Genomic DNA, 24,129 nt, shown 5'->3' with positions numbered 1-24,129 from the left:
ATTTAATAATTAAATCACAATGGACTATTATATGCTAATACATCAACGACTTTGTTACACCTCTCAGCTTCTTTCAGTAAGGAGAACTTGTTTTAATACGTGGTTGTAGGTCATAAACGTCTCACTAGAATATGTCAGTAAAGGTATAGGAGTTGGCTGAGGGTTTCTGAAATATTTTTTGTTTATTTTGGCTATTTGTCCCGCTTAGACTTGGTTTCCAGATTTGTTGGGAATAGTTTGTCTCGCTTGAAGATATTTTAACTCCACTGTCCATTTTAGCCAATTTAACTAGTCTCTAAAGACATTTTTATTGCGCCATGTTTCTCGTCGAAATAAGCCATTTTCTTGTTAACAGCTGATTTTCACCATAAATGCAAAGGACACTTATCGCTCCTCGTTCCAACCAAGAGCAACACTGCGCTCTAGTGTTAAATACAGCTAATGGCAGTACACCGTGTTTTTTTTTTTTTGTTTTTGTTTTTTATCAAATCAGCCAAACATTTCTGCAACCCTTTGCATGACGAGGGGTATTTTAAATGTCTCCCATCATTATAACATTAAATTTATTTATTTATTCGAATTACTCAAACGGTTTGGCCTGTTAGATTACAATTACCCTCAGAAAAGTTGGACAGTATAAGTACATCGTCTTACCTGCTTGCTCTACAAACATTTTCATCTTTTATCTGATAAAATCATGTTTTAGTCTTCCCTTCACAAACTTGTGGAACATTTGGAAATAAAAGACTGACTTATATATACTTACTTATATATAACAATCTGCAAAACTCTTTATCCTATTCGATTCTCAGCAGGCAAAAGTAAAACAAATAATCACAGTAACACATAATTGTTTTCGTTGCTTGGTTTATTAGGGAAAGCGAGTGTGGATTCAGCTAGGAATACATTCATTTCAGCAATGAACCAAGAAGCCTACCTGCTGCAGTGGGTGTGTTGGGAGGCAAAATAGCCCAGGAAGACTACATAAAATTAATGATTCTAATTACTTCAGCTTTTGAATGATTGGCTTATTATCGAATAAAATAATGACCTCCTGTCAGTAATATAACCAAACTAGAATATTTTCCAACACTGAACACTTTAGTCTAAATGGTGACGCTGTTGGTAGAACCTATGCATGTGTTAGTTTTCTGACTACACACAAGTCAAATAATATATTTGCATGACCTTTTGTTCAATTGCCCCCTTCACGGCTAACAACTAAGCGGCATGACTTCAGCTGATGGCAACTTAAAGGGTCTATAAAAAAACAAACAAACAAACGAAACCTTTCCATCTGAAAGTAGTCAGGACATTTTTTTTTTAAGTTCAAGAAAGTAGAGATTTGCTTCTGGTCGATCCTCTAAAACAGGATTTGTTTTGGTACTTGAGCATGCTCACATCTGAGCAAAAGGTAAAGGAAATGAGGGAAAACAACAGCCAACGGTGCCTAGACCAACAACCCCACGCTGTGGTGCCTCCATAATGCACTTGACTTGCACTCTGCTGCCCCCAAGTGGAGGAAGCGGTGCGGTGCAACTGAACAGCCCTAGATATCTGGGCGGTAAGTGTAAAGGGTAGAGTATAGTGGAGGCACCGAGTCGAGGGTTCCGATCTGGCGGGCTGATCGTGGAATGAGTTTTAATAAAGTTCATTCAAACAAAGAAGAGTGACTGTGGTCCTAGACATTATAAAACACACAGACAAACGAACAAAACAAAAGAAAGCACAGCCTTTGCTGACTCACAGAGTCCTATTACGCTGAGGGGGGAGGATTGGGCGTGGAAGGGGATGGGGAGTGTAGTTGTGGGGCTTAGGCTGGTGGTCTGCAAGAATAAATGTTAATCATTTCCGGTTCGTACAACTCACAAACATTCAACCGAGTAGGCAGATATTGAGATTAGAGTTCCTGGAAAACGTCAACAAACAAACAAACAAATAAACAAACAAACAAACCAAAAGAGAGGGGGCTATGGACGTCCTCTGAGATACGGGAAAGCTAGAAACCAGTCCCTTTGTACACAAACATCACCATGCCTCCTCCTTCGTGAACCTTCTTTTTGTTTTGGTACTATTTACAATACAGTGGCGCCAGCATTTTTCACGTCCAAAGCTGGCAGCGTTTTCAAAGCTCCCCTTCTCTTCGCGTCTGGCGTGATGTTGAGGGATCCAGTGTGAGATCATGAGATGCATCCTTAGAAAAGATCTGAGAAAGGGGAAGGAGAGATGGGGGAGAGAGGGATAGGGGAGAGAGGGATGAGGAGAGAGAGGGAAAGGAGGAGAGGAAAAGAGAGAGAAAAACAGCTGTGAGCTCTGTGGTCAATTAAAAGATGTTTGAAGCATGCACAGAGCCACACACACACACACACACAGACACAGACACAGACACACAGACACAGACAGACACATATACACATACACATATGGACACACTGACACACTAATAGACAGACACAGACACTCACACAGCCACACACACACACACACACACAGACACACAGCCAAACAGTGACTACGATGCATCCATCCAAATGGGTCCCGGCGGCAAACTAAACTATTTTGCTGACAAAACAAAGCCTCATGTTCAAAGAATGTACTACAGCAGACCTCACATCTGCTGCTAACAGCCTAACCAACATACAGCAAAGGCAGCAAATAAGAGGTCTGTGGAGAGGAAGATGGAGAAAAGCTCGGACTTAAAGCCGTTGTTCAGGGGCACAGTCTGGTCTCCGCGGTCCTTGCACGGTCTGACAATGCGGCGGCGTATAGAGGGGCTCGTTTTTGGAAACGACGCAGCCGAACTCCTTTAATTGCTTTCTTTTAAGAGGAGCCTCTCAAGACCTCCGCTTCTCCCCCTCCACCACAGCTACTACTTCATCACAGACCACTCATGGGCATCCTCAGGAGAAAAGCATAAGAAGGAGTCTCTCTCTCTCTGTGTGTGTGTGTCTGAGTGTGTGTGTGTGTGTGTGGGAGGGTTTTGTTAAAAAAAAAAAAAAAAAAAAAAAAACCTTGAGCTGAATAGCGGGGGGCTCGGCCTCATTTCCTGGCCCAGCCGTGGGATCCATATTTCAGAGCCGAGCGGAGCGTCACTGTTTGCTCGCGGAGCTACAAGGCCAGTTCATTAAAGTCTGGTCGAAGGGGACCCTCGGCTCCTCTGGAGACGGTGCTGCTCGACTGGCTCGTCTCGACCGGCTCGTCTCAACGTGCGCAAGAAGAGCCACCGGCACGAACCCCATTAGAGCCCACGCAGGATGTGACGGTGGAGTGCCTCACGTTGACTCAGCGGGAGTGACTCTAGGGTCTACCAACGACTTGCGGCCGAGCTCTCTCGATTGTTTTCTCGCAAACAGGAAGTGCTTCTAAACATTTGTTCAGTCGCAGTCTCAGAGGCATTGTTGTGAGGGCACTCTTCAGCTGTAGGTAAATAGCAGGCTTATACTCCGTACAAAAACGAGGAAAAAGGGATTGCACAAATCAATGAATAAAAGAGTGAATGACAGAAAGCAAGCAAGCAAGAAAGGCAGGATGGAATAAAAGAGAGGCTTGGAGGATGTGATGTTGGGAGAGAGAGAGACACTTACCAGAGCAGGGCCTTCGACCGCGTGCTGACCCCTTGAGTGCGGTTGTCGTCGTTGGTGGACGCGGCGGCGGCAGCGGCGTTCCGGTGGCTGCGCTTGTGCGTCTCCAGGTAGAGCTTCTTGGCGAAGGCCCGGCCGCACATGTCACAGGCGTGAAGGGAGAAGTTCTTGGTGACCTTGACCTCCGTGCTGTGCTGCGACTCGGCCGGCTCCTGCTTGGCCGAGGCCAGAGGCTGTGGGGCCTCCTGTTTGCGCGTGTGGGGCGTCGTAGAGTGCTGCTGGTGGTGGTGATGGTGCTGGTCGGACTTCCTGGTGACCGGCGGGCTGGAGTGGAACAGGCTGTGCTTCCTCGTGACGGGTGGGGTGGGCGGGGGGATCTCGTGCCTGCGCGTGACCGGGGTGGACGACGCGGGGGTGTCCGAGTGCTTGCGCGTGCTCTGGGGAGCAGTCCCGGCGACGGCCGGCTCATGTCTGCCGTTCATCTCCTCCTTCGGGTGTTGCGACGCCGCGGGCGGCTGAGTCCGCTTGACCGCGCCGCTGTTCCTCAGCACCAGCTCGGCGGGCTTCTTGACGGCGCGGCTCTCGATGGTGGCCATGATCTTGGACAGGTAGGTGCCGGGCTTCTTGTGCACCACGGTGATGTGGCGCAGCACGTCGCGCTTGCGCCGCGTCTCGTAGCTGCACAGCGGGCAGCGGTAGAACTTGATGAAGATCTCGTTGTCGTTGTCCGTGTGCAGCTCGATGTGCTTGTCCAGGTTCTGCCGCGAGCTGAACTGCCGCTTGCACAGCTTGCAGTAGAGCAGCTTGAAGTCGAAGCCCAGCGCCAGCTTCGGCCGGCGCACCGTGGGACTCGCGTCCCCCTCGTCGCTGCCCTCCTCCTGCAGCTTACGGGGCCTGTACTGCTCCTCCCGTTTGTACTTCTTCGGCCTTCCACGGCGTTGCACTTCAGCTTGAGGAGGCGGCGAGGCTGGACGCTTGACGGCCTTCTTACCCGCGGAAGACAAGGGCGTCTGAGCAGAGTTGGCGGCGGCGGTGGCGGCGGAGGTTGCGGTCACCTTGGGCCGGATCTTGTGCACGATGCGCAGGTGCCTCTTGAGCCGCGCCTGGCTGCTGTACTTCCGCTTGCACACCAGGCACTTGCCGGACGCCAGGTTGTACTGCGGAGTCGCTGCCGCCGTCGTCGTCGGGCCGGGCTTGCTCTCCAGCGAGAGCGGCTGGCCGGGCTTGGTGGCGATGTCGGGCGTGATGAGGTCGCGGCGCAGGCCGCGGTGCACCTCGTCGAAGTGGCGCCGCACGTTGGCCTTGGTGGCGAACGACTTGTAGCAGACGGGGCAGCTCTTGCCGTAGGGCGTCTTGACGGGCGAGGCGCCCGTGGGCACCTTGACCATGGAGAGCAGGCTGATGGGCACGGTGCGCATCTCGGTGAACTTGCGCAGCTCCTCCAGCCGGTTCTGGTGCATCTTGCGGCAGTGCCGGCGGATGCTCTGCCGAGAGTAGAAGTCCTTGCTGCACATGCAGCAGGTGATGGTCACGCCCTGCAGCACGGGGTCCGAACTGTCGCTCACGTCCACATCGACGTCCGATCCCTTCTCGGGGCTGTCCTGCGGGTCGCCTTCGTCTTCTGTGCCCTCATCCCCATCATCCTCCTCTTCCATTCCTTGCAGTTCCTCCTCTTCCTCCTCATCCTCCTCCTCTTCGGCCTCCCCCCCCTCCTCCTCTTCCTCCGTCTCCTCCTGGTTTTCTGCCTCGCTCTCCAACACATCTGGGTCCGCTTTCTCCAGCAGGACAGTGTGTTTCAGTTCCGGCTCTTTCTCCTTGTCTCTGTCTTTCTCCTTCTCCTTGCGGTGCTCAGCTGTGGCCTGGCTAGTGGTTTTGTCGTCGTGGGCGATGTGCTGGAAGACGGCGTTCTGGTTGGTGCTGATGGGCTCCAGCCGCACGACGCACTCGTCCTTCCGTGGGTAGATGGCCTCGATCAGTTCCTTCATGGCTGTGCTCTGTCTGGCCTCTCTCGAAGAGCCTGCCCAGGACAAAAATGGAAGGTGACAGGTGGGATGAATATTTGAAAATTAGTTTATCCTTCTTAGATAGTTCTTATACGGGATCAAAGACCTTTCACATTGAACTTTTTGTGATAAGTGTGGACAAGTAGATTTATGAGAAGCCTAAACTACATGCACTGAGGTCACGATCTCATTACACCACGGGGTATAATGCATCTAGTTTCAAAGTCAAACAACTAATCAGCTTCAAAGAGCGTGAAAGACAAATTCAGGGAACACAAAACTCAGTGGGTTTCTCTGAAGTTTAATGAGGTGTATTGTCAGAAATTGTGTGTGTGTGTGTGTGTGTGTGTGTGTGTGTGTGTGTGTGTGTGTCTGTCTGTCTGTCTAAGTATGCATGCGCATGTATGTGTCTGTGTGCGTTTGTCTGTCTGTTGTCTGAGTGTGTGTGTTTGTGTTTGTCTAAGGATGCACATGCCTATGTGTGTTGGTGTGTACACATCTGTGTGTATGTGTGTGTTTGTCTGTCTGTCCGAGTGTGCATGTGCGTCTGTGTGTTTGAGATGCTGACCGTCAGGCTCGGGGTGCCGGGGGAAACAGTAGAACTCCTTGTGCGTGATGAGGTTGGGGAGGCCGCGGAACAGGCTGCGGCACAGCTTACACTCAAAGATGGTGTCCACCTCCTTCAGCAGGATGTGCCGGAGCTGTGTGGTGCCTGCAAGCGAACACAAGCCATTCACCTGACCGTTCACCATGATATACTTCCTCAAAACCACTTACAGACAGAATTTGTTTCAAGAAGTGAATCTTCTAGAGTCATTACACATAAAGTGAAATATTTTAAGCCTTTTTTCTGTTTGATTTAATCTTGATTATTCTAATATTGATGATTACATAAAAATATATTAAAATATTAAAATTTAATTTTAGAATAAAGATTTATAATACATAAATGTCAACCCGAGAAGAGCTCTAATCAACTAATTAAGTCAAAACATTGGCAACATTCTGAGCCTTTAGGGCAATGGATTTTTCAACGACATTCTATTTTTGCGAGATGCACCTGTTATGTAAGGGATAATGTATAGAACGCTGGTCCTTATTGGGAAAATAAGTCCCGACAGGGCGAACCGGACCCTGACGCCAGTGGAGGGGGTCTTGTTTCGCCCTGAAGGGACTTATTTTCCCATAATGACCGGGCGTTCTATACATTATCCCGCTTTATTATAATGGCTACTTGCCAAAATGAAAAAAATAAACTCCACGATATGTCTCTTTACACTTATTTGTTACCGTTTTAAATGGCTTTTTGCTGAGAAACAAATAGTTCTCAACACACGCTGAACTTGAATCAAACATTCTTTTGAACACAGCTGATCAACCGTCTGCTTTCACTTTTGAATGAAGTTCCAATGCAAGAAGTGACCGGAATACTTGCGGAGTGATATGATCAGCAGCACAAAACCTGTTGCCATTGACAGCGGTAATTATATGAATTTATTTTACCGTAGAACGTTGGGATATCCCATTCAAGTCAATGGAGTGTTCTACTAGCATTGTGAAGAGCCGTATAATAATACCAGTTATGGGAATTTCCTCCATGACAGTATTACAGGCTGTTACCACGCCAACATCAAGAGTGGAACAAAGGAAATAGAATGGGAGGTAGAATGAGTCAACTTCCCGTTTCTGAAAATGAACGTCAGTGAATGGATGATGTCACAGTCCTGCCTGTTTAGCTTTCTTATATGTCTATGGAGGGATCACTGTGACCTTGTCTGCCATGTTTTTCCTACAATTTCACATATGCAGTGGGTGAGCAGTTTCATCTCCGGCTCCATCACCCAGCTCAAGGACCGTTAATTGCAAACAAGTCCATTTAAATGTTGACACCATGTCCCTACGAGTACATCTACTTTATGAACCTAGACCTCCCACTGCGGAAGGTAGAGTCAAAGATCCTTGATTACTCTACTCTCTGGTAGAGTGTGGAAAAAGTGCCAGTCAGAGTGAGAGCAGGCCTACATTCTTTTTCCAAATAGGATACATCCTTCAAGGTCTTCTACACTTGCACTTAAGAAAATCCCAGCCACCAACATGGCAATGTGATCGGCTACAGCCTCTCTTAAACCCTCAACCTAAAAGTAAACGCCAATTAAGTCAAACTTAGACCTACTCATGCATGTCCATTTGCCCTGACCATATCTTCTTTTAACAAGTGGGCACTTGAGCGAAGGCTGGTATATGCTAGCTGCCTTTGCTGAGCATGCAGCTCCTAGTATTCTTTTGATAACGACGGCCATAATTAAAGAATGGTCATTAAGTCCACCTGAAAACTATTAGAATGAATAACCATTAAATCCTATTAAGAGAACCTCATGTTCAAGGCAGTAGTGACATCTATAATTAAATTACACACAAGGTGAAGCTATATTTGCGTAGCCTACTTCAATCAGGTTTTGTTTAATAGGAAGTGCAGGTGCGGCCGAACACATTCAGTCTTTTCCAACAAATAAGATGCACAGTTCACTAGTTTTAAAGCAATTCACTGCAAATGTGCATGGTCAGTGGATTTTCAATTGACATCAATTGAAAGAAACACTGCAAACTAGCTTACATATTTGTTTTGTTCATGGATGATGAGTATTAGCCACAAAACAAATGTTGGCCCACCATAGTTTTAAATAGTCGTTTGGCATGTGTATTGTCATTTTCAGTCAATGTCAATACTGGACTTGATCTTATTTTCAGTCTTGCTATATTTGTACTGTAGTAGGAAAGGCCTCGGGACCTACTGCTTCATCTTCACTTCAGAAGGTTACAGAGGAGGATAAGAATATGGGATGACCCACTTAACTGAGTTTTTTTTTTTTTTTTTTTTTTTTAAATCATGCTGTTGCTTTACTATATGCAGACAGCCCTACCTGATCTAGCCTGACTTTTAAAGAGCATGCAGTGTTTTTATACCACAGAATCTCAGACCATTTCTGTCAAAAGACCCACATAGAGTTTGGGCAGAAACTGTACTTGGAGTTCCACTTGGACAAAGCCCCACACTGCTATAGTGTTGTCACGGCGATACCAAAATCTCGATACAGACACTAAACCGATACCATGGCAGAGACCCAAAACATCAGGAAAAGTAATGCAATAAAGAGATGTGAGGGACTCTCTTTCACCTGACCAGCCTATTCTACCCTGTGTTTTCTGCACTGACTAAGTCACATCATGATATCACTGCCATAATAGATATTTATCAAAGATTGTCACTAACATTTACATATTGATCATGGTCAGCCAGATTTTGGATGATATACTATACTATATTTTCTATATAGTATACTATATTTTCAACCAGATATATCATTACCTAGGGATGCACCAATACCATTTTTTTTCAAAACCGAGTTAGAGTACATGTATTAGTATTTATATCTGTGTACTTGCCAATAACGAGTACCAACACCAATATATCTACCACAACAATAACTAGGCTACCAAGGACTTTTGGCAAGAGATTTTGACAGTTGTCACACTCACTGCACATGCAAGGAGCATGACAGGGAGTGGAACATAATAGTTTCATTCATTATAACTGATACTAAAAAAAATGGGAAATCATATAGTTTTTAAAAAACTCAACACAACATTACTATACTAAAGATTGTCTGCATTAAGTTGAAGGGACAGCCAAGGGAGAAGATGCCGGACAGAGTACTGATGGGGAACGAGCGCTCACCTGATCGGAAACACTCGATAATCTGCTGGATACCAGACCTGGAGGTTTGAATCTGTTTCTGCAGCAGAGGAGGGTCTCCAGGCTCCACACAACACCCTGGAACACACACACACACAAACACACAGAGAGGGAGGGAGAGAGAGAGAGAGAGAGAGACAGAGACAGAGACAGAGAACACAGTCACTGTCAAAATCCTGTACATAATCCAGGCAACACCATATGAACTCTTTTTGGCCTGGTCTTCCACTTTCATATTATGACAGGTGCATTGTTAACAACACTTCTGACATGACATCAAAAGAAAGAAAGAGAGTAGACACTATCTGGAGTTTGGAAGGCCGTTAATAGTCAGTGGGCTTCTTCTGGGGCTAAAACAAATCTGCCAGGTTGTATCAGAGTCGACAGATAAAAGAAAGTGATCTGATCAACTGGGCCGTGAGGAGGGTTGAGTGGTTAGACTGAAGATCCACACCTTAAATATGAAGAGCCTCTTCTCCCCTTTGACAATATTCTCCATTCTTTACCATCAAAGCAAGGGCCTTTGATATGATCAGACTCCTACCTGTCCCGCAGACGCATACTGGCAGTTCTGTGAAAGAGTTCAAGTGGAATACAAGCAAGGGGAGACAAATCTAAGACGTCGTGCTTGGTGGTGTGTGTGTGTGTGGGGATTTATTTGTCTCCCAAGTTAAAACACCAGTTCCCCTCTGAGGTGTCTCTAGTCTCGCAGTGACTTATTGAGAATTCAGATTTGTTACCACAAAGAGATGAAAGGGTGGTGGAGGAGGAAGTCTACCATTCTCTCTTATCCTTCGCTCTAGTCACGACTGTCCAGGGGAAGAGAGATTTTTCTCCATTTTTCTTTCGGAGGGTCTCTCAGGGTTCTGTAACTTCTCTGTCCTTCAGCTCATCCTTTCACAAACCCCTTTTAAAGAAACGCCAGAGAAAGGACCAGAAACGGGGTCTTCCTTTCCAGGCATTCACAACTCTTTAGGCACTTCTTTTCTTCTCAGCTGAATGCTTACCATCAGATCATAATCAATCAGAGATGAACCACTGATACATTTTTGTAAACACACTGCTGATATTTCCCAGCTATAGACCTCTGAAGTTCGCCTACAAAAAAGCTGTAAATAAAAAATCTTTTGAGATCTGGTATCTGGCGATTTTTCCTTTTGGAAAATAACATGGGGATTTGGAATTATCAAACCTGTTAAACTCTGGCGGGGACGAAAAAATCTGAAATGCACTTTTGTCCTCTGCCTTTGAGTGGATACTATGACGTAGTACGTTCACTTTGACGTTTGCTACCCAAGAGCTAACTTGCTACTTAACTTAATGGCAAGTTGCATCACAAGTTAGCTCTGGGGTAGCAAAAATCAAAGTGTGCCCACCTTCACGTACCGGAGATCACAGTATCCACTCGAAGGCAGAGGACAAAAGTGTGTACAGCAAAACATTTGCATTTACGATTTTGTTGTCCCCACGAGAGTTTAACAGGTGTGATAATTCTAAATCCCCATGTTATTTTTCCATAGGGAAAATCTTAATATACCGGATTTGGGCAAAGATGGTAGCTTTTTTGTAGGCGAACTTCAGAGGTCTATTGCTGTTCACTGCTGGCAGCTTTGTCCCTGTCCTAACACACACACACACACACACACACACACACACACACACTCACTCATACAACAGACACACACACACGCAGCATTGTATCTGTCTGCATTTAATTACTTCCTATGACATAAGAATCTTTAATATAAACACTTCAAGTGGAAGGAGGCTTTGATCCTTCACAGGGGGAAATATCAAAGTGGAATTTTGCTCTATCCAATTTCTTCCAAGTCGAACTGAGACAGGTCAACCCCTTCTCAGTTTGACCGAGGGGCAACATGATAGACTAATGCTGGAGGCAGAGTGATGAAGAGACACAGAGAGAGAGAGAGAGAGAGAGAGAGAGAGGAGAGAGAGGGAGAGAGAGAGAGAGAGAGAAAAGAGAAGAGAAAGAGAGAGAGAGAGAGAGAGAGAGAGAGAAGAGAAGAGAGAGAGAGAGAGAGACTGTGGCCGGCCGTAACACAAGAGGGACACTGATCATGTTTGGGAGAGCATGGGCTGACAGAAGCATAAATATAATTACAGATTAAAAAAACAGAGACAGCTGGCAGAGATTGATGTTTGCGGGGCGGCACGATTTATGGGCTTGCCGTCCTGTTCAGGGGCTCAAATTGATGTGTGTTTGTTTGTGATGCCAGTCTATGGCGCTCTTTGTGCACAGAAGTTTATGGCTGCGCCAAGGCATTTTCTCTCTGAGACGTTGGCCATGGCCATACACATCCGCTATTCTGGAAAGGTCCACCACTAGAGGTGACACACATACACTCTCTCTCTCACACACACACACACACACACACACACACACACACACACACACACACACACAAACCCGCATACACTGCAGCACATCTAAATAAAACTAAATGAAACAATTACATTTAATTACAGCATAATTACACTGCAATACACTGTAGATAAAGTTTTTTTTTTTTTTTACATTTGCTTGTAATTCTTTCCTCGAAATGAGGGAAAAGGCTGCATGGGAACAGTTACAAGTTACAAGCAAACAGAAAAGGCTTACTCTTGGTGATATCCTGTAATAAGTGCTAATGCAGCCTCAACTGAAGTATGGCAAAACGACTATGCTCTGGGGGGGCACTGTGGTGCAACTTGCTACAGCGACCATTTGGGTCCACACGCGTCCGACCCGGGTCATTTCCTGATCGCACGCAGTCTCTCTCTCCCACTTGCTTCCTGTCACTCTTTTCACTATCCTGCCCCCCCCCCCCAAAACCAACTATGCCTCCATTGCTTTCAGAAGGTGGGAAATTATGTCGCAGAACAATGTGTAATGGTAGCTGATGGCACATGACTTTTAGCAAACTTGGTGCTTTTGTAGCATCGTAAAGGACTTCTCAACATTGCTAAATATCAAGGGTCAAAAGATCTTGTTTATCCCTCAGAATATAAATGTGCCACACCTTTTTCTGCGGTTACGTTTGCAGTTCATTAGTCTGGGGCTGCAGTTTAAACAGATTGTTGAATGATCACTCTGAAAGGCAACTTCCCTCTCAACACAGAAGTACCTAGGGAATAACTCTGGGTTCTCATTCTCTACAGCTGTTTCATTACTTTTATCTGAGTCAATAAAGGAAAAAGTGCAGGTTGAGAGAGACAGCTGCTGGGATAAAGTGGACTAATGCACTTCAATCTATCACCCTATTTAATGCACAGATGTAATGCATAAATCCTCCCCTCCCCTTCTCTCATACTCACACACACACACACACACACACTCTTAGGGGCAGCCCCTCCCCCGTCTCTTCCGACATGCTGGGACTAATCAGAGAGGGCAGGTCCTCCTGATCTCCCATCGGTCAAGGGGCAAAGTTCAGCCAATCAGATGCAATATTGCCGGACGGGCAAAGCTTGCATGATTAACCCTTTCCTGTTGGCAGAGGAGCCAGAGGCAAGATTTTTTCTTTTCTTTTGCTGACTTTAAAGATAAGGTGGAGGGGTCGGAGGGAAATGACTGAGGGTGAGTGGCATTTTAGTGCCTTTGAGACACAAGTGCTTTGTTGGTCAAGACACACACTGCATTTGCCACCGCTAGCAAGTTTCCCCGAGCGAGTTAGGATTTAGTTAGGATTCATGTGACCACCCCAGGACTCAGGGAATCTGAAGTTTCTGAGAATGAGATGACAAAAAAATGATAACATCAAAGGAAACTAGCCCTACTCAAAACAACCAGCCACCCAACACTTTTGACATTGCCAGCAGAACAGCAGACAGACAGAAAGAGAGAAAGAGAGAGAGAGACTGAGAAAGATGGAGAGAGAGAGAGAGAGAGAGAGAAGAGAGAGAGAGACTGAAAAAGATGGAGAGAGAGCATTCCGTTTTCAGTTGACTGGTCTGGCAGCCCACATGTTCGGTTTATGCAACAGACACCTCGCATGGACGCTCTAGTTAATTAGGGCTTATTTATAGCTCAGCTTTTCCTCCACTCTCTCCGTCAGGGATCAAGATACCTCATCATCATCTTCCCCCGTCACATGACTGGGGTTTGTATATGAACATGTGAATGCCTCGCATTCTCTCTCCCTCTCTCTCCCTCGCTCTATCTCTCTCTTTCTCTTTCTCTGTCTGTCTGTCTGTCTGTCTGTCTGTCTGTCTGTCTGTCTGTCTGTGTGTGTGTGTGTGTGTGTGTGTGTGTGTGTGTGTGTGTGTGTGTGTGCACGCGTGAGTGTGTGAGGGAGCTGACCCACTTCCTGAGAAGTGACACAAGTGACGATTCCTGCTATCCTGCTGAGTCCAGAGTGAGATGGGGGTGTGGTGGGGAGCGACCTAGGGTAGGGTCAAGGGTTTCTCTGATCTCTGCAGGGGGGCAATGGGGGTGACAATGTTTGTCATGGAAAGAATTTCCCATAATCCTCTGCAACCTTCCTGAGGACTTCCACTTCAGTCATTAGAGAGGCTCCCCAATGTTCCAAACCTCCTGAGGGAAACCTTAGGCAATAATCTGTGTGTGTGTGTGTGTGTGTGTGTGGTTAGCTGTAGAGCGTACCAGGTGGGTGGGCCGAGCCGGAGTCGGGTCCAGTTGGTTCTGGGCTGCCGTTGCAGATCTCGTCGGTCTGGCATCCTTTGTCGTTGGTGGAAGTCTTTTGCTGTTCAGGCGTGGGCTCCTCCATCTCCCAGTACAGGCAGTGGGCAGCGCTGTGGGCCACACACACACACACACACACACACACACACACAGCAGAGGAGGACTTCAAAATCACACACTCTCATTTACGTTTGGCCGACCATTTAATTCAAAGAGACTTACAAAAAGAGAACATTGAAGCTACAGTGCAGAAGAGACCTTAGCTAGGAATTACTGCTGCATTGGTCAATACTATTAATTAGAGGATAAGAGTGCAGACACTATCAGTACTAGTTAAAGTGTGGTGGGAGGAGAAAGGAAGGTAGAAGGATGTAGAGGAAGGAAGTGTGTGGTAAGTGAGTGTTAGGTTAGTGAGAGAGGAGGTATCCGTAGGTATCCACTCTCAAGTTCAACACACTCCAACGTTTCTGTCAGCTATTCACAGGGTTTGTCTTCCTGTTAGCGCTGCTTGTTTATGGCACAACTTATAATCATGATAATTTTGGTCAATATTGAGCTCATGATTATTTAACACACAATTCCTCAATGATTGGAAACAGCAACATTTTGGAAACATCTCCATTTTTTCATTTAAATTTAATTTGTTTTTAAAAATAAGCCTAACAGTAGGCTCAATGGAATTATAATATAATTCAACTGAAAAACAAACAAATACATAAAAATACCTGCAACAGATAATGTATACAACAGTTACAACTGTAAAGTATGAGAGTGTGTTGGATTTATAACTCAAGACAAGCATGGCTGCCAAACAGAATGCAGCAAGCAAAATAATCCTTATATTTCCGTTATGCTGTTTTCATCATGGTTGGAAATACTGATATTTCTAATAAAATATGGATAATAACTGATGATTAATTGATTTATTCAGCTAATCAGTTTATTTGATTAATTGTACAGTCCTACCTGCTGTATAGAGATTTAAGAGCAAATGCCATTTAAATTGCTCTCCTTTCTGTCCCAGTAAACTGACACCAACACTCACTATCTCTCTCTCACTCAATTTCACAAGCACTGTGGTGAGTTGTGGCATGTCAAAGGTCACCACCCAATTTGCTGCTGGTGTCACCAATTAATTGCATCCACTGGCAGACTCAATAATCAGCTGTGAGGACAAACCATATGACTTACACATAATACAGGGCTCCCAGTATTTCCTTTTACAGGGAACACTTTTATAACCACCGATGAATGCTCACTTTTCACAATTCACATTATGAACAATGAGCGCTCTTATGCAACAGCCAAGCGAGCTACGGCGGCCGAGGCCTAGCAGACATAGTGGGACAGTGGTAACGTGATTTATGGGCCTGTCAACTACGCATGTGCAGCGCTGCATGGTTATTAGATCACAGCAGTCTGCCGGAGACTCCCTAAGTCCTTGTAGATAGAGCATCAGCCCTCCGATCCTGTCGGACCTTCGCCGCCACTCAAGTGGAAAGGGCTCGCTATAGGTAAGGGTCTATGTATGCTAAACCTCGCTATAGGTAAGGGTCTATGTATGCTAAACCTCGCTATAGGTAAGGGTCTATGTATGCTAAACCTCGCTATAGCTAAGGGTCTATGTATGCTAAACCTCGCTATAGGTAAGGGTCTATGTATGCTAAACCTCGCTATAGCTAAGGGTCTATGTATGCTAAACCTCGCTATAGGTAAGGGTCTATGTATGCTAAACCTCACTATAGGTAAGGGTCTATGTATGCTAAACCTCGCTATAGCTAAGGGTCTATGTATGCTAAACCTCCTCTCATTGTCCCCCTGGCCAGTTCACACCTCTTTCTCTTTCTCCTACTACTTAGTGCCCTTGGAGGAAAGACAAAAGAAAGATAAATGCGTTGGCTAAACACACGTAGTCTGCAATCATGCTCCAACCGAAAAACAAACGGACATACATACGGATGAGTAGCCTAACTGTGATCATTGTCATTACTAACAAATATTTGAAATTCAAATGACACCCGAGTCATTAAAGAGCCCACATGTGACAACATGCATATCAATCTGCTGCTTACATTCAAACCTAACCAAACCAGAGAGAAGTTTTTGAAGTCAAATGAAAATGTGATCATTATAAATGCCTAGGCCTATTTAATATCTTACTAAACTGGAGATGGAGTGTCAGTCAGGCAACCTCCAAGTCAAACAAACCAAAGGCATTACTAGTCTGGATCTTTGTACCTTTTTTAATTTTGTGAGCCTAGGGCTACCTGGACATAGAGATTTAAAATGTCAATGGGATTCACCTGGATAAATAAAAATATATATATATATATTCTCACTCTGACAAACGACCACTGGGGGGAGACAAACTCCATGCATTAGAGGTTCCAACTCATTTATATCATAGCAGAAGAGTGAGCTGCCTTAAAACTACATGGCATGATAGATGGGGTTGGAAATAAACAACAACAACAACAACAACAACAACAACAATAATAATAATGATAACTACAAAAACAGATCCTTGATGGATCACAATATCTTCTGACTCATGGATTGTAAAAATTATAATTTCCTCATATCTAACTACAACACCCTAATGTTTCTCAACTTTTGTATTTGTCATTGCATAGTTCGCTTGGAGTGAGTTCCTGATGCTTGCAGATCATGTGGCACTTGAAAAGCATGATTCAGAATGTTGGTCATTGCAGATCAAAGACCAAAATGGCGTCTGCAGTGTGCCTTCAATTTTATTGAATTTCAAATGTTTAGAAATTACATGTTTTGCGCACTCACTTGAATGCCCACATCTAAAGAAAAAACGTCTGTCAAAACACTTTGTGTAAATTACTTTGTCAGCTTTGCAAAGCTTTCTTATTCATTCATTCATAAAAAAAAAACTGCCTCTTGAATTCTTGAATTAATACAAAGCAGTATCATGATCAGTAACGCCCTTGAGGATGTGACTGAACATGTGAAGGGAGATTTTTCTGGAAGAACCAAAAAGGGAACTTTGGGGGTCAAACCTACAAGGAGGCCTAAGTCTAAAGGGTCAACTCCAGTCTGAGAACAACCTAGGATCTATTTTTGGATGATAACAAGTGTAAGCTTCTGTTGGGGACCAACACTTTTAAACTAACTAATGACTATTTGTGCAATTAGTACATTACCTGACTCTTATTCCAATCGCCGCCATTTCGTAAGTACAAAGTCTGTGCAAGTTGATTACCAAACTCCCCTCCTTTCACATCCATGACAGTAGTGTTGTACGACATCCGGTAATCAACTTCATGCACATTTCTCCTAATAAGATGGTGTCGATCAGAAGAATAATTTAGGTAATGAATTAACTGCACAAACCGTCCCTTTTCATACCCTTTCTGTACACTTACCAAGTTCAAATGTCTGTGGGAACCCTCTCCACAGTATAACAGAAGTGTAATGATATTTTGAGCCTAGGAACAATTCACTTTGACGGTGCGAGCTTGCCACCAAGGCTATCGCTACACACTATTTAGTTGTAAATGCATATTTCTGTCTTACTCAAAACTAGTGTGATTAACAATGTTTTGGTCCCCAACGAAAGTTTACACTGGAATCATCTAAAAATAGATCACTAGGTTATTCTTAGTTGTCCAAAACTCAACCTTAATCAGAATATCATCAGATTTTCCTAACAAGAAAACATTGTCTGCATACACACTTGTAAAATTCTTGACAATTTGCAATCCAGTTGGTGAAAGGTTGTCAACACCATCATTTAATAGAATCGTCATTTAATTGACAACCTTTCAACAACTGGATTCATGACATCTCCGGCACGGCTTCCAGGTCAGGATGAGACACAGGATGAGAGAAACAGTGTAATTACCAGAGATAAGTGGAAAATGAACAGGAAAACAACATTTTACGCATGCGGTACGTCATGCCTCACACCTCTACGAATGAGGAGGGTGATGTCTATCTGAACGAAATATATCTCCAGGAACCCTTGGACCTACATGGATGAGTAACAGTGATATAATCCCCTACAGATTAGTCAACAAAACACAAAGGCATAGTGATTCAGGTCAATGTACTAAGATGCTCAACCTTAGAGCTACGTGTTTCCATCTCCATGGAGACAGACAAGCTAAAGTAGTGCAAGACTCTCTAAACACTTGAGGAAAGTACTGCACGTAGAAACAAGAGTAGCTAATTGCACAAAGGAGCCAAACAGCATCAGTGAAAAGAATGCTGAACTGAAACTTGTGGGGAACAGGCAACCCAAATGAATGTCCAACGGTAGGAACCATTAATATAACCAAACTCATACCACTGACCACCCTAGGTAAACACCTACGCTCCAACACACATTCACACAAACACCCAAGTCCCAATATTCCATCTGCCATTTCATTCTATTCCGGTTCAGCTGCTTATACTGGCAAGTTGACTGTTGGCGAATCTTTGCTCACCACGGACCTGACCTGGTGTTAACTGGCATGCAAGTCACTTCCAGCCCATGGCTCATCCGAAAGTGACTGAGCTGAGAGCAGCCTCACACGCCACAGCTTGTGAAATGCCACACCGCTGCTTTCAGGCCACGGCTGAGTGCAGACACAGGAGGGTTGTAGGAAGGGGGCCGAGATATGTGTGTGTGTGTGTGGGGGGGGGTCTGACTTACAGTCATTACATCACCCTGTATTACACCACCAAGATTGCCAACACAATCTACCTGGCTGTGTAAATAACATCTCAACTTTTTTGAAAACGGTACGAAAACATATACCAGTCGTCCAGCTGGGTCTTGTCGATCACCTCACTTTATTAAGTCGACTGAACTGAGTCACAGGTTGGCTGACCTGCACTGGACAAAGTTTCTGCCACTGGTTTGAAGTCACCACAGGACGTGACTCACCCCTGCCATCTCCATCCCACTACTCCAAGGTGTTCATATTATAAAAATAAATCATACATTGTGTGATTCAACACTTCAGTTCAACAGAACACCACACAAAACCAGAATCCTCATCCCGCTCAAGGGCAGGTGATGTGAATGATCCTGCATCCAGCTCATTACTTCCGCATAACAGATTAAGTCTGGAAATGCAGCACGATAACTGATATAATATTTGCAAATCTAAGGCCATTAAGTATTCACCTGCAATCAATTACACTTGCTAATTACAATAAAATGCAGGCCTACTGACCACCCTAAAGTAGTATCTGGTTTGGCTCAGTCTGTCAAATATGAAGCCTGAAGACCTAAACCATATCTATTGAAAGTAGTGCAAACAAAACCATGTCAAACTCAAAATGAAACAAAAACAAATCTTCCCTTCTTTCATTTTTTTTTCCATCCTCAAACTCGATTTGATTTGCTTGTATTTTAGGAAGGTGATACGTCCAAAGGGCACTGAGGTCGAAAGAGATTTACCTCCATCATGAGGTAAGATACACATCGATGGTCCAGGTAATGTTTCACCAAAAGAACACAAATGTCATCAACTAAGCCTACTGGCCGCACGACACTAACGGCAACGACCATGTGCACTACTTCCTTGCGTAATAACAAAACAGGAAGCACTTCACAAACGTGGCAAAATCCAGTAGCTTCTTCAGTGTGTAATGGACAATAGCAGTATGCCAGGTATGCATTGGAGAAACTTAAATCCATGTGGTTAATCAATTACAGCGAAATCAACGCAAACAACAACAGTTTAGTCGCCTTCAAATGATCGATTGGGTACAAACCTAGTCCTATGGGCGTACGTGAAACGCGGGATGTGACGCAAATGGCACCGTTTATATTCCTAACGGCCACTAGTTAATTTGGTGATGACAAAATTGACTTTTATTCGCGGCGTCCCAGTAGATGTCCTGATGTGAGAGGTGCACAGCACTTGAACTGTTCGTCTTAGTGAAGATCAGTTGCGTAACTTCGATCTACAAAACTTAATGAATTGTGCACCAAAGCGCCACATCAGCCCCCGCGATGTAAGGTGAAGTGCCTTGCTCTGCCAAAGAACCCCAATATTTCACGAAACGCATGAGCGCAAAAAATAAATAGAATTATTTCTGGTATAACGTGTTTTCTTTAAAAAGTACACCGCAGAAACGGATAGTTATCAGTCATACGGGATCTGTTCACTCTTTCGTATGGACGGCTAGGACGCATGCACGTAACGGCCGACAGTGCATTGGGGCCAGACACCGATGGCTTTCAGTCGGATTGATTCGGCACGTGGATAACTAAATAATGCACAGAAAGCATGATTCAGTGTATGACTACCAAACAGTGATTACTGTGCGCTTACAAGGACAGGTTAACGAAGGTAGCGATCTAACGCAAGAGCTAGGCTACGCCGATATGCGCAAAACGGCACAATCGTTGCGCAGCTTCGAACTAACCTCCCCAATTTGTGTGTGCCAACTCCTCGATTGTTTGAGAGTCTATCGTTACTTTACTCAGAACCTCTTCTCGCTGTCTATTTGCAACCACAAGCGCAATGCACTTCTCCGTTCTCATGGCACCGTTTGCATTGACCTATTATCCCCCTAAAATCTCCTTTACACGCTTTTATTGTCAACTCCAAAAAGCTACTATTTCGTACCACAAAAGACCAGATTAAGTTGATCAAAGGAAAGGCTACGTATAAAATGCACCTTTCAAGTCGTAAGAAAAGAGGCCCCCTCCACAGATTGCAGCATGGCCGAGAGTGCAGCGTAAAAGCGGGCTGACCCAAAAGATACAAAGGGAGTGTTGAATACGTCCATACACGACTAAAAACTATATTGCGAATGATCTAAAACCGTTACGTGGATAGTTATATCGCCGAAGTAAATTACGAAATGGTCGATGATGAGAAAGATTAAATGCTACGCTATGCGGCTCGGTGGCACCTTTTCCAAGAAGTAGCTTGGCGCACAGGTCCGGTGACCCTTCCGGCTTTGCGCGTCTTCCTACAGACTACATCCAGTCACAAATGTGTAAATTACCGTGGTTGAGCCGTTGAAGATGTTAAATACCAAACACATTGTTTATGTCTGTCCTTAAAAACGCTGTTAACGGACAATATGAGCCTCTGAAACCAAACATTCGCCCCTCCATGAATGGACCGAACAAGAGAACGATGACGCCATTTTCTGCAAAACAACCACGTTCGGTGAGGTACGAAGAGGCATTTTTTAGCTTCCAAAACGATTCTGGGCCTCGGCTAAACGGTCTACGGTGGATGTAAATGTTATTATTGTAGTTCTTACCAGATTGGCTGTCAAAACACAAGATTAAATCAGTTTTCGCTACGTACCAGAAAGCGTTTCGGCCGGTGAGCTACTTCGACTGTGCGTCCTCTCGGGCTAGCTGGGGATTGTTTATTACGCCTCTCAGTGCTGAGTTCTCGCTCGGCAGTTCCCTCGCCAGCAGCCTTTGTGCACAGCGTGGAGAGCCCTCAGTCGTGCGGCTGCTGCGCAAAAGGTGCTACACTAAACTTTATAAATACCACGACTGTCAACACGACAGAGGTCTACAGGAAAACTGACCTCAACAGAACTGTAAAAGTGCTGATAATTACAGATTATTTAGGTGATATATTCACGTGTCTTTAGCGCGCGCTCACTCCAAATCCATAAACTTGGGTTTCTCCAAATTGTCAGAAGAGCCAAAAAAGTTTTAAAACAATACAGTGGCATCTTATTTTAATGATGCATATAATTGCACCAATGTAAGAGATTTGTTAATTTAAACTGTAATTTTATTTCATGGAATTTCACAAAAATATGCCCTATACATGAAAATACCCAAATATAGGCCACAATATTGATTTAATTTGCATTAATGTGATATTTTGGTAAATGCTTGTAAAATAAAACAAATTCAGTCTACACCTAAATGTTGATATGTAGCCTGGGCTATAAGTTATGGACTTCTTTTGAAAGTAATGTCAAGTGATCCTCAGTGTCACCAAGAAATTCAATAACTGTTAAGTACATTAGAAAATGCTAAAGTGAAATTGGGGAAAGGCAAAAAGTAATTGCCATTGGTTCAATCAGTTTTAACACTATAACATACCTAAAGTTACTTCATTATAGACCATAACGCTTTACAGTGGTTAAGCTTTACGAAAAGTAGGGCCAATCAAGAAAAGCAGCTGTAACATTAACTTTAGTTCCTAACCGTATTAAGTGATGTATATTTCAAATAGCTATGATAGCTAGCTATGTTATCAATGTGATTTAGCTGATAAGACATGCTTGGAATGCCTGATCCCAGTGCGAAAGGCTGCAGGGGGTTGGCGAGTAATGTCATCGCACAAAAACTAGTATACAGTTGAAGTGGTCACGTTATCCTAGCTAGCAAGCTAGTCCAACAAACGCTAGCTTGCTTAATGTTAGCCTGCTAGCATCATCACCGAGAAGTGTGTCAGCACCTTGGTTTGCAGTTCACGTAACGTTATTCGTCATTTCTTTTCAGATCTGCCCAGTAATCGACTGATATTTACAGGCATTCCGCAAGTAATCACCCAGTGATGCTGATGTGGCTATCTTTAACATCTTTAAGAAAAACGCCATGTTTACTGTTCTGTAGAAACTTTAAACAGCTTCCCTTCCCTTGCGCAGGTGCTAGGGGAAACTTGGTTGCTATGATACTGTAGACCAGGGATAGCGCGCGAAAGTGCTTACAATCTAAACACGTGCATGATGTATCAATTTGTTTGAGCATGTTCCCACCATCCAAATCCTGCAACTGCGAACTGCCCAGGTTGCGCGCAATGAGAAGTCGTCGGGAAACGTTTATTTTCTAACAGGCGTAATGCACACATGTGCGATCTCGTAGAGCTTGCTGATTGCACAATATTTTTATTAACGTGTGTAATGATGGTGAGAAATTAAATTTTATTTTATCAAATAGACATTGAAAAGCTCGTTGAGCCATTGTGTTTGGATCCAAATAAGAAAAAAGACAGCGTCGCAGAGTTCTCCTGTAGTTATAATCCTTCAAACCATGCCCTCAACTCCACAGAAAATATAACAAAAGATAGCCATTGCTCTTACCCAGACTCCTAACTGAAGGGCCTGGACTAAACCATTATCATAAGAATGCTGGTTGGGGTGGAGTGGGGGGTGAATATTCCTTCTACCCGAATCGCCACAGAATTTCAAGAATAAAACCTGTCCCTGTATTGCTTACGACACTCTTAGCCTTGCTTTACAGGTTTGTTTGAATCGCTGTGATGGTTGACACACAACTTGTGACAGTCTTTCAAACAGAAGCATCAGGCAGTAGGCCGATAGATAGATAGATAGATAGATGAATGATAGATAGATAGCTGGATACTTTATTGATCCCTAGAGGAAATTCAAGACCCTAGGGGAAATTCTGTATCCCAAGTGCAACATCAAGTGCACAGAAAAACTTGTCCATCATCAGCATACATTGCTCAGTTAATGTTAAAACAGTTGACACACAACAAGACACAGGGAGACAGGTAAAAAATGTATTTGTGTAACAGTTGAAATCCAAAACATTGTCAAACCCTGAAAATACACATATTTTATTTCATTATTGAAAATGCCATTGGCCAAAAGAGTAAAAAGCACATAGAGGACACTGTTCCACTGAGGTTTAGCCATTGTTTTGTTTTTTTTAAACTCCTTTTCAAATACGTTTAGTTTTATAGCATTTACATGACCATATAAAAATAAGGCCTTACAATGGGGAAAAAAAAAAAAACAGCTCATATGGCTAGATTAGACTGGGGAAACCCATATAAAGTATTCCCTAAACATCAGATAATTTAAAACAAACAAAAAGTATAACTGTATTTAGTGAAGACAGAATGTGTACAAGTTACACACCTGGACAAAAGGGCAGTATAAAATGTATTATCATTTAATACAATTAGTATACACAGTTATATGACATTTAACCTGATTTTTTTTATGGAGCTGGGGTTCTAAGGTGGTCAGAAGGTCTCTGTGAAACTGAAGCCATATCAGACAAGAGCAATTCATCAGTTTAAAATAAATGTAGCCTTTCACCTTGTTTGATTTTTTTTTTTATGCTTTGGGTAGATCAAACACCTACAGTATACAGAACTTTGGGGAAGGGGGGGGGGGCATTTGCATGATAAAAAGCACAGGAGTTTTTCAAAGAGATAAATTGAT

The 24,129-nt window shown here is 44.0% G+C and overlaps 1 protein-coding gene across 3 annotated transcripts; it reads right to left on the bottom strand.

Annotated features, from left to right (window-relative positions):
* Positions 1 to 850: 850 nt before the first annotated feature.
* znf800b (zinc finger protein 800b) lies at positions 851 to 22,567 on the bottom strand. Of its 3 annotated transcripts, XM_048268739.1 has the most exons (6): positions 21,273 to 21,498; positions 13,942 to 14,090; positions 9,321 to 9,416; positions 6,153 to 6,296; positions 3,585 to 5,598; positions 851 to 2,206 (listed from the first exon to the last, which is right to left on the bottom strand). In XM_048268739.1, coding segments are annotated over exons 2-6 (2,379 nt in total). In that variant the 5' UTR covers positions 14,066 to 14,090; positions 21,273 to 21,498; the 3' UTR covers positions 851 to 2,205. The 3 variants fall into 3 exon arrangements, with proteins under 3 accessions (XP_048124696.1, XP_048124695.1, XP_048124694.1); XM_048268738.1 differs by lacking the exons at positions 851 to 2,206; positions 21,273 to 21,498 and adding an exon at positions 22,392 to 22,567 and having other exon boundaries at positions 3,581 to 5,598; XM_048268737.1 differs by lacking the exon at positions 851 to 2,206 and having other exon boundaries at positions 3,581 to 5,598; positions 21,273 to 21,499.
* Positions 22,568 to 24,129: the final 1,562 nt, after the last annotated feature.

Source organism: Alosa alosa, chromosome 17 (assembly GCF_017589495.1).
Source record: "Alosa alosa isolate M-15738 ecotype Scorff River chromosome 17, AALO_Geno_1.1, whole genome shotgun sequence".
NCBI lineage: Eukaryota > Metazoa > Chordata > Actinopteri > Clupeiformes > Clupeidae > Alosa > Alosa alosa.
This window is presented reverse-complemented; position numbering and strand designations above follow the sequence as displayed.

Excerpts from the sequence above, each read along its gene's own strand:
- znf800b (XM_048268738.1), bottom strand. The coding sequence starts at position 14,065 with ATGGAGGAGCCCACGCCTGAACAGCAAAAGACTTCCACCAACGACAAA. Across the intron at positions 9,417-13,941 it reads CGGCTCGGCCCACCCACCTG|GGTGTTGTGTGGAGCCTGGA; the intron begins GTACGCTCTACA and ends TGTGTGTTCCAG. Across the intron at positions 5,599-6,152 it reads CCGGCACCCCGAGCCTGACG|GCTCTTCGAGAGAGGCCAGA; the intron begins GTCAGCATCTCA and ends TGTCCTGGGCAG.